The following is an 11384-nucleotide window of genomic DNA, read 5'->3' on the forward strand; positions in this document are numbered from 1 at the left end:
GTACCATCCCGATCTTTGTCCCCGATCTTCAAAACTCGTAAGTTTCTTGCCCTAACTAGTTGATATCTTAGATGATCTAGTAATCTTACATGATTTCATCCATGAAATCATTCCATTTTGTAGATTTTCAAGATCCACCAAGAACACACACTAGTGTTCTTGGCCAGAAACGACCATTCAAGCTCTTAGATTGTAAGTACCCTTGATCCAACTCATTGTACACTAGGTATATCATGTTTAGAGCTTAGAAAACATAATAAATCAAGGGATTCAAGGAGTTTACGGCCAAGACATGTTCTTGGGCTGTAAACCCCTTTTAAGGGTGCAAATGACACCCAAACATTTTAGTGAGCCTCAGATTTTAGCATAGAACCTTACCCCTTTGAGTTAAGGACTTCATTTCACGAAATGGTACTCCTTAGCATGATTTTACGGCCGTAAACTCATGGGGGAGTGGTCCCAGGGCCGTGAACACCAAGCAAGGCCATTTTAGAACCTTAAACCCACCCAAACAATTATTTAAAGCTTTGGAGCACTTAACCAATTAATCCCTTAAAGTTTTAAGCCCCTTTTGGTGATCAATTGAGAGTTTATGGCCAGGAGTAAACTCCCATGGGCTGTAAAATCCAACAAAGATGGTCATTAAACCATAAGCTCCTGTTTGAGGCATTGCACTCCTTTGTTGCAACCTAATAGCCTCCTAGCACTTGACCAAAGTGTTTTCCTTGCAATAGGATGTTTGTAAATGTTTAATTAGTGTTAAAACCACTAATTGTTTATATACATATGTCTTCATATGTAATTAGGATCATTGTGTGTGTCTAAGTCTTCACTTGACACCGAGCACTTGTCCGACACTTCCTTCCGATCCGCTCACTGCAGGTCAGTTCATACCCCTAAATCAATCTTTTAAATGTTTTTAAATGCTTTAATGGGGGGGGGGATACAGGTTGAATCATGCTAGTTATTATATCAAATATGTGATTAATAACCAGCATACTAAAGGATTTACTACACTTTAAGCTGCTTTACCAAACAGATTTTCGTAAACGGCTTTCCACTACTTTTACAAACAAACATCAAGTCATCTTTCTTAGTTGTTAAACTTTACAAAGGTTTTTACAAAACTCTATTATACTTTGTTACCAAAGGATATATTTTTTAAATGTTTATTAAAATGACATCAAGTCATTGTTAGTTATTGTTCAAAACTCTTAAATGTCTTACAAAACCATTTTTCATCCTCTTGATCAAAACTATTTCTATACACTTTTGTTCTTATATATATATTGATATGATAGATTTCATCCTTCATTCAGTTCCCACACTCTTGTGTAGCAAGGGTGTATAAACCTTCTTGGACATCAATTACCTTTCAGGTAAACTATTATAAGAACAGTTAGGAGGTACAAAACATTATTCCTATTACAAGGAATTACACCAGAGTCAGTTCATTCATAAGTCTATACTATACATTACATGTTACATGAATATGTCTACATAGATACACTTACATGAATACATTTACATAAATACATTTACTTGTATACACATACACGGATACTTGTACCTAGATTCTATATGATGAGTTACTAGTACATATTATACATTCAAATTAGTTCTTCCTATCATAGTTCAATAGGATAACTAGACGGGACTAACCATTCCGGAACCCACCTGATAGCAACAGAGGTAATGAACATCTATGGATGCCTATGGTTAATACTTATATTAGGAGTACCTTTACGGGACTAACCATTCCTTAAACCTGCTGCCAGCTACAAGGAAAATGAACAATCTACGGATGTTCAAGGTTAATACCTTTTCGCCAGTCGCAATGTCGAGTTGATCCTAATACAAAAGGATAACACTTACATGGCTATATTTTTTCCTATTACTTTTATTTTGTGATACATTAACATAAACGACGAGGTAGACTTTATTTTGTTAATAGTAGTTATAGAGGGTAAAACCCTCTTTGTTATAGCAAAACATTCGAGTCTTGGTAGAAGACTACTTTTAAAACATTCGAGTCTTGGTAGAAGACTACTTTCAAAACATACAAGTCTTGGCAGAAGACTACTTTCAAAACATACAAGCCTTGGTAGAAGACTACTTTTAGATCATTCAAGTCTTGGTAGAAGACTACTTTCAAAATATACAAGTCTTGGTAGAAGACTACTTTCAAAACAATCGGGTCTTGGTAGAAGGCTACTCTTTATACTAATATAAACCATAGGGATTTGCTAGGGTATTCAAATGCTTTCAAGTGCTTTCAAACAGTTCATACTTATACAATCTTTTTCCAAAGGTTTACAAGTCATTACTTTAAAGTTTTACAAATCAAAGACACATTAATACTTACGAATTCACCAGCTTTTTGGCTGATACTCGCTTTCAAAATAACTTGTATTCTCAGGTCATAAATAGACAGGTACGACGACCAGGTTTTGTGAAGACGGAGCAGTCCAGACTCGTCTTATATTTTGATAGTTCATTATGTTGTCTTATACTATGAAATAACACACTTGTAAATAAAATTATACTATTAATGCAATGGATGTTTTTGTTGCTTGTTTACTACTTTGCATTGTTGTGTTACATTAAATGACGTCCTCCGCCCCAGAACGTTTCCGCCATTCTCGGTTTTGGGGTGTGACAGCTTCACAACCAATTTTTGTTCTCTTGGAAATAGAAACGTATGGACTCTTTGGAAATGGTACACGAGACTATCTCATAATTAGCCTTTCTCTTTACCATTCGCTTAAATGACTTGACCATGACCGATCCCTTTCCATTTGGAACTGAAAGCTTTTATGGACTTCCAATGTTACTATTACCAATGTGAATGGATTCATGGGGAGTAGATCTTCCAATCGAATTTGCTTTACCATTGCTCAAAATCATTGTTGATTCAGTAGCATCGAGCAAATATGTAAGATCATTAAGGGTCATGTCATGGTCTGTCACATAGCAGTCCTTAAAGAACTCACTATATGACTTGGGAAGTGATTCAAGAACCCATTCAATAGTCAACTTCCTTCAGACTTTGACACCCAACTCTCCCGTCTTGCCAATATGTGACTTAATCTCGAATATGTAATCACATATAGACTTTGCTTGCCAAATAGGGATTGAGTGACCTTGAACTTGTGGATCAGGGAAAATTATTGGAAGAGGTGGAGGAATTGAGGCTTTATCCAAAAGGATGAGGAAGACCATAGTTGTCTGAACTTAGACATTTATGAAGGAGAAATTCAAGTTTTAGTTGATTTAAGTCCTTAACATAAAACCCAATATGAAATATTAAGGCTAGGACCCAACAAAGTATTTTATAACTTGGAATAGGGATGCCGTAATCCAAGCTACAAAATATTTGAAGGTTGGTAAATGACAATTTACCAATTTCCACCATGAAAAACAAAATAAATTACTAAGTTTTAATTGGATTTGAAACTCCTAGATCTTTTGAGATTTATTGAACTTTCAATAGCATGTTTAAATCTCGATTTTGCCATCTCAAGTTTGTGACTGGGATGTCGAGGATCACAAAGAAGGTGTGAATAACCATGCAAATTGACTTGGTACCCTTAGTTTTATCACCCAATCGATGTGTCGGTTAACCACATGCGCTCCACCGATCTATGATAATACTTAAGTCACCCTTTACCACACATGTTAGTGTGTCGGTTAACCACACATGCTACACTAATGACTTAACAAGGGTGCAAAGTGTAATTTCATGGGTTAGCACCAAATTCACATTTTTCTAAGTACCAAAGATTGGGAATTTATAAGTGTTTAGTTACATAGGGTTTATCATTATAATTTTAATGAAAGGAGAATTAGAGTCCTATCCTACCTACTCGGCTAACGACCCTCTACCATTCAAGGAAGCGGTGGGTGAGAGTGCACATCCATTAAACTACCATTTTATAGGCAGTAACCTTATACCCCCCTTAGAGATTGGCTTCGTGAATGAGGCCTACTAACGGTTAGATTGACTTTACTCTTATACACACACACACACACACACACACACACACACATATATATATATATATATATATATATATATATATATATATATATATATGTATGTATATATATATATATATATATGTATATACTTATATAATAATTAACTTTTAATATTATAATAGTATAAAGGTTGAATTTTTAACTTTTAAAATTCTAAGGTTTAATTTGGAATTAAAGTATACATGGGGATGTAACTTGGTGAATTCCAAAACTTGAGGTCAAGTTTTTGAAACTTCTCAAAGCTCTTCAATTTGATAACATATGAGTTTAATATAGGTTTTTAAAACATATAATGAAGAGACTCTTGAACATCCATAACTTGAGGACAAGTTACGGAGTTCATAAAACTATTTATGAAGAAAAGACTCTACAAGTTTCTTAACCTAAGGTTTTTAATAACTTTTTTTAATAAGACTTTTCAAATAACTTGAGGCCAAGTTACAAAAACACATATTATGAATAACTTTTAGATTAATTTGTATTCAAAACAACTATCACCAACATGTATAGCAATATTCATAATCTTGATTAAACTCATATGAACAAGACAATTCAAATCAAAAAAAAAATTCATGTAATTAGCCTAATCATTAAACTAATACAAAAAATGAAACTTTTGAAAATTATCTTTTGAATTGGATTAGAATGATCATTACCACATCAAAAACTATTTTATAGGTTCAAAAACAACTTGTGGTAATGTTCCTAGTCCAATTCCAGCCTTAAAACTCGAAGATATGGTGTCTGGGGGTTCAACTTGTCGAGTGCAAGAACCAAATCGATGAGCTGGATGAATTTAGGCATGGACTCAGGAATCCATCAGTGGACTCGGCGAGTTCACTGTCCAGAACAGCCTAAAATGGATTTTTTCAGCATTTTTCAGCAATTTGCATCAACTAAAATTGAAAACAAGTCTAGGCTTTGATACCACTGTAGGGTTTTGAGCATTCTAACACTCCTAAGGTGTTCATGCAACCCTAAATAAATTGGATCTACGTTTTCACTAATTATACATGCAATGGTGTTTCAAAGGTATTAAACCTATGACTAGCAAACAATTGTCATATACCACACAAGAATCTAGTTAGGAAAACATACCTTATGGTGGAGATTGAAGTCTTGATGTATCAAGCCTTAAGAGCTTAGTCCCAATAGTGCGGAAGCCTCAAGTGGAATCACAACACATCACGGACAAATGAGGAAATTGAGAGAGAATATCCATGCACCCAAAACTACAATGAATTGCAAGAATACACTAGTCAGGATTTTGGGCAATTTATATGTGTGATTTCTAGGGTCATGGATATAACCCAAATCCATACCCATGGGTCTTGTGTCCCAACTCTGTATGTACCAATACATAAACTTGGTACAACATGGATCATAAGCCCAACACACATGAATATATAACTAATTAACATAATTAGTCCCCATAGATTTAATTAGAGTCCTTTTGATCACTAAATCAATTCTAAATTAATTCTTGATCAATACCAAATAAAACTTTATTATTTCATATTAATATATTAGTACTGATAATATATTAATAAATCATATATAATATTCTCTCAGGTGTCCATCTTAACAAACTGTCCTGATGATATGCAACCCAAATGGACCATGCAACTCTCGGGTCAAGTACATACAAATAATAGTTATGGGCTTAGACATCTAATCCAACACTTCATCCTCCCAGGGTATCACATAAACTCCTCCCACATTCACTACAACTCGCATGACACCCAAGACTTGGATATTTAAGTCACTATCCTGAAAGCGTGTGAGATTCCTAATAAAATTAGGAGTTAAGATGCCATAGGACCGGGCAAGTCGGGTGACTAGATGGCCACCCGTGATGGGACTACCGGGTCTAGAGTTAGTCACCTTTCTACCTATAAATAGAAAAATCATATACAGAAAATCACAAAAAATGTTGGGGGTGATTATGCTCCTTGAATAAAACAGGTTTTGAATAGGAACTTTATTTCCATGATTTTTAAGATTTATCATGAAGGTAATGAGGCGATGCGAAAAGCAATACACGGGATTCCGAATTTGACCTTCACATGCATCACTAGAATTGTACTCATGATTTGATATCGTCCTCCAAAACTGGACATCAAAAATCCTGGAGGTGACGTCTCTAACACATCCCTGCAAGAATAGAACAAAAAATGATGAGAGGGTGTCCTCCTCGGTATAGAGTCCCTTGCACCATGCGAATTCCCGAAGACCGCATTCGCGGTATATGCCTCCCAATCGAAAAATAAGTGCCTAGTTGTAAGTCGAATCAAAGCTTTTATCATCAAAACTCACTGTGGCAAAGAACTCCACCGATAATTCCCGATAGACGGGTTCTTGAAGAGAAAATATATTCCTCCACCCGTTGCAAGTAAATGAAAAACCATTCCCCATAAACACCTTCGTCCAATATCTCTCAAACTTTGTAAGCATCCCAAGCCCACGTAAACACACCCAATACACAGAGGGAGCAACTACAAACTCACGGTTATATAACAATCCTGAATGATTTTTGTAATTATTCAACATTACACGGGAAATATTTTGCAGAAACTAGTACAGCGGGTGAATACTCACCACATCAATAGGGTCTTGTGGTTGACGAACCGCCGTTTTAGGGCCCATTTTTCTTGAAATAACCCGCAAAAATGAAACAAGCCCAAAACAACCAAGATATCAATTTATAAGGCAAAACAGGAAACCGGCCGCCCAGTTTCCACGTCGTGGGTTTCGTCTCCACATCGTGGACCTGGTCCGAGACGTGTTTCTGGAATGAACCATCTATGGTTAAAATCAACCACATATCTCAATTGGGGTTCATTTATTCCATTATTCTATGGCCATACATCACAAATGTATTTGAAAATAACCATCTAGTGGACTTAATTTTGGGTATTTCCTCTCTAAAGAAACCCTAACTACCAAATACATAAAATGTGAAGTAACACTTACCAAATGACGTTTTAAGACAAAGGGTGCAAGAAATTTGGAAGAAAATGGTAGAAAGTGGTAGAAAATTGAGTGTGGGGTTAAGGTTCTTCGTCCGTGTGCGTAGTAAACAAATAAGGAATGGTCAAACTTTTAAATATAAACTGGTCCTCCCATCCGTGTTTTTTAAAGACAATGTTGTGGACCTGGATACCACATCGTGGGCTTGTACACTAAGCCTAAACTGATCGGGCTACTCTTTCTTTCACGAAGTGTGCTTTTAACCCATGGCACGGAATTGAGACTTTAATCTTTAAAGGTCCATTTTTAATATAAAAACCTTAATTTATTTACCATAATTTTTTTTAGAACCCACACATGATTTTCACAAATTCCTTTAATAATAAAACAATATGATGACTAATTATCCTACAACTCAACTAAAATGAAAAAAATTAAAATAGGTTAAAAAATGAAAAAAGAAATTCAAACCAGGCTCGGTTTGCCTCCCGAGAACCACTTTTTTTTGTTAGAGTCTTGAGCCGAACTCCGTGCCACCCTATGTTGATTTAGTCGGAGTATACTTCATCGTTTGCACCTTTTGCTCCTTCCATTTCCTTTTATACGAGTAGACTCGTCTAAGATACACCTTTTTGGAATTTTCTTGTTTACCCTTTCGATCTCATTCTTTGATCTTTCTTTTAACTCCCTTATTTTCCACATGTTTAACTTCTTCGTTTTTAAGCTCCATGGACACGATCCTCATTTCGACAATTGAAATCTTTAATTTAAAAGTAACATCCTGTTCATCACGGGAAACCAATTCTTCATTATCTTCACTCACCCAAGATGTTGGAGTTTTATAATCAGTAACTTTAAAGACCTTAGGAACAGGTTCTCTTGGTTTGGTGCGGTTCACTTGTCGAATCTCTTCTTCCATAAGCTTTTCTAATTTTTCAAGTTCATTCTCTTCATCGACATCGAAAAATTCATTTTGAACATTACTTCCTTGGAAACCATCTTCTACTCCAAAAGTAGCTTCATCATCTCCCACTCTCAAGGTAATCTTGGAATCGCGAATATCAACTAAGGCTCTAATGGTATTAAGTAAAGGGCAACCAAAGATAATTGGAACATTATTGTCTTCTTTCATGTCCATTATGAAAAAATCAATTAGAAAAATGAATTTTCAAATTTTAACTACAATATCTTCTACAATTCCTCTCGGATATGTCACTGAACGATTGGCCATGTAAATTGTCATTCTTGTAGCCCTCAACTTTGTAATATTGAGCTTTTGATAAAATGAGAATGACATTAGATTTACGCTAGCACTAGAATCAGCTATAGCGTAAATCTTCATATTATTCCCAAATTTACATGGAAGAGTGAGGCATCCAGGATCTCCCATTTTCTTTGGTAACTCTCCCATAATTACTTTAGAACTATACTTACTTAGAATTACCTTGGAATCCTTCTCTAGCTGTTGGCGAGTATTGATTAAATCTTGCAAAAACTTGGCATACTCGGGAACTTTAGATAACGAATCAATGAAAGGGGTATTTATTGGAATACCCTTCACTTGTTGCGTAAACTTCATATGCTCCTGTTCTAGTGGATGGGTATTGGCTCGGGTACGAAACAGTAAAGGAGGACAATAAGTAGGAACATTATCTAAATTTTTCCTATTAGACCTATCCCACATTGTGGAAATTGAATCCCCACGTCGTGGTATCAGTTTTTTCAGCAAGTTTACGCTCCTCAAGTTTGGACTTCTTTGGCTTTGGTTCAGACTGAGGTGGATCGAATTCTAGTGCTTCAAAGAACTCAGAAATGGTATCCTCTTCGGTTTCTATTACCATGTCATGTGATTGGGGCCTTTTCCCCACGATTTTCGGAGATAATTTATCTTGTACTAGAGTAGTTAGTTGACCTAGTTGGACTTCAATATTTTAGATTGATGCTTGGCCACTTCGTAGCAAGGCTTGTTGTTCCTTCATGATATTCTGATCTTCCCTTATCACTGCATCTTTTTCATCGTACCTTTTCTTGAAAACCTCCATAAATCTATGTAACGTAGATTCAAGATCAACTTTTTTCTCGGGAGGTGGTTGTTCTTTTTCGTAGAAGCCTCGGTCAATCTGTCTATACTTCTCTTCTTTTTTCTTCTTGTATTTATTATATGGTAACCACTCCCTTTTTGGTTTCCTCCAATTTTCAACATACTTGTCCCCACTTGAGTAGCAAACTTGTGCCTTTTTATATCCATGTTCATCCAAGTGGCTATCTTTTATTAAGTGTGGATCATTGCACCTTTCACAACAAACTCTAATTGCATGAATTGATTGGTCCATTTTGGTCATTCTTCTATCCATGGTATCAAGCATGACTAGTACAGTAGCTATGTCTTCAGAATTTACTACCCTAATTCCTTTAGCTTCGTCATGTATTGGATTATGGTATTCACGAGAATGCTTTGAGAATTCTTCAATCAACTCCTTTACTTCACCCAAAATTTTCTGAGTAAGTGGTCCTTGAGAATCAAGGAGTTGCCTTGTCATGACATTCACCCCGTCATAAAAGATACACTTCTTGTTATATGTTAAGATCATTTTGAAGGTAGTTTCTAAGTAACCCTTTATAACGCTCCCATTCCTCATAAAGTAACCCACGCATTTGTGCCCAACTAGTAATTGCACTGGGTGGAAGTGCTTTCAACTAGTCTCTTGCAGCTGCATTAAAAGTAATAAGAAACATCCTTAACAACGCAGTCTCTCTTCGAACATTCGGGACATTGAAATAATCCGCAATGTCATTGACTTCATCTAAATGCTTATAAGCATCCTCATGGTTCTGCCCATAAAATGGTACATCCTTAAGTGTAGTAAGAATGTGCCCTTTCATCTCGAATGTTGCAATGGTGGGAATTATAGGTTATACTAAACCAGGACCAACATCGTCCCTTATCCGCTTCTTGTATGCCCCCGTGGACATATCCGCAATGTTTGCCATTTTGTTTTATTCGCGTAGACTCGTCTAAGATACAACTTTTTGGAATTTTCTTGTTTACCCTTTCCATCTCATTCACCGATCTTTCTTTTAACTCCCTTATTTTCCACATGTTTAACTTCTTCGTTTTTAAGCTCCATGGACACCATCCTCTTTTCGACAATTGAAATCTTTAATTTAGAACTAGCATCCTCTTCATCACTAGAAACCAATTCTTCATTATCTTTACTCCCCCAAGATGTTGGAGTTTTATAATCAGTAACTTTAAAGACCTTAGGAACAGGTTCGCTCGGTTTGGTGCGGTTCACTTGTTGAATCTCTTCTTCCATAAGCTTTTCTAATTTTCAAGTTCATTCTCTTCATCAACATTGAAAACATCATTTTGAACATTACTTCCTTGGAAACCATCTTCTACTCCAAAAGTAGCTTCATCATCTCCCACTCTCAAGGTAATCTTGGAATCGCGAATATCAACCAAGGCTCTTATGGTATTAACTAAAGGGCAACCAAAGATAATTGGAACATTATTGTCTTCTTTCATGTCCATTATGACAAAATCAATTAGAAAAATGAATTTTCAAATTTTAACTAAAACATCTTCTACAATTCCTCTCGGATATGTCACTGAACGATTGGCCATGTAAATTGTCATTCTTGTAGCCTTCAACTTTGTAATATTGAGCTTTTGATAAAATGAGAATGACATTAGATTTACGCTAGCTCCAGAATCAGCTATAGCGTAAGTCTTCATATTATTCCAAAATTTACATGGAAGAGTGAGGCATCCAGGATCTTCCATCTTCTTTGGTAACTCTCCCATAATTACTTTAGAACTCTGCTTACTTAGAATTACCTTGGAATCCTTCTCTAGCTGTTGGCGAGTATTGATTAAATCTTGCAAAAACTGGGCATACTCGGGAACTTTAGATAACGAATCAATGAAAGGGGTATTTATTGGAATACTCTTCACTTGTTGCGTAAACTTCATATGCTCCTGTTCTAGTGGATGGGTATTGGCTCGGGTATGAAATAGTAAAGGAGGACAATAAGTAGGAACATTATCTAAATTTTTCCTATTAGACCTATCCCACATCGTGGAAATTGAATCCCCACGTCGTGGTATCAGTTTTTTCAGCAAGTTTACGCTCCTCGAGTTTGGACTTCTTTGGCTTTGGTTCAGACTGAGGTGGATCGACTTTTAGTGCTTCAAAGAACTCAGAAATGGTATCCTCTTCGGTTTCTATTACCATGGCATGTGATTGGGGCCTTTTCCGCAGGATTTTTGGAGATAAATTATCTTGTACTAGAGTAGTTAGTTGACCTAGTTGGACTTCAATATTTTGGATTGATGCTTGCTCACTTAGTAGCAAGGCTTGTTGTTCTTT

At 36.0% G+C, this 11384-nt stretch overlaps 2 protein-coding genes across 2 annotated transcripts; both read right to left on the reverse strand.

Moving 5' to 3' along the window:
- Positions 1-8179: 8179 nt before the first annotated feature.
- On the reverse strand, positions 8180-8695 carry LOC145096296 (uncharacterized). Its single transcript, XM_079034043.1, has one exon. The coding sequence runs from the start codon at positions 8693-8695 to the stop codon at positions 8180-8182; it is 516 nt and encodes a 171-aa protein (XP_078890169.1).
- A 1881-nt stretch (positions 8696-10576) lies between these two features.
- Positions 10577-10987, reverse strand: LOC145096297 (uncharacterized). Its single transcript, XM_079034044.1, has one exon. It carries the CDS (start codon positions 10985-10987, stop codon positions 10577-10579), a length of 411 nt encoding a protein of 136 aa, XP_078890170.1.
- Positions 10988-11384: the final 397 nt, after the last annotated feature.

The sequence above is a fragment of the Lactuca serriola genome, chromosome 3, assembly GCF_051521515.1.
Source record: "Lactuca serriola cultivar US96UC23 chromosome 3, Lser_US96UC23_V15, whole genome shotgun sequence".
NCBI classification, from domain to species: Eukaryota; Viridiplantae; Streptophyta; class Magnoliopsida; order Asterales; family Asteraceae; genus Lactuca; species Lactuca serriola.

What these genes read in the sequence shown, in the direction of transcription:
- LOC145096297 (XM_079034044.1), bottom strand. Translation starts at nt 10,987, where the DNA reads ATGAAGTTTACGCAACAAGTGAAGAGTATTCCAATAAATACCCCTTTC.
- LOC145096296 (XM_079034043.1), bottom strand. Translation starts at nt 8,695, where the DNA reads ATGTGGGATAGGTCTAATAGGAAAAATTTAGATAATGTTCCTACTTAT.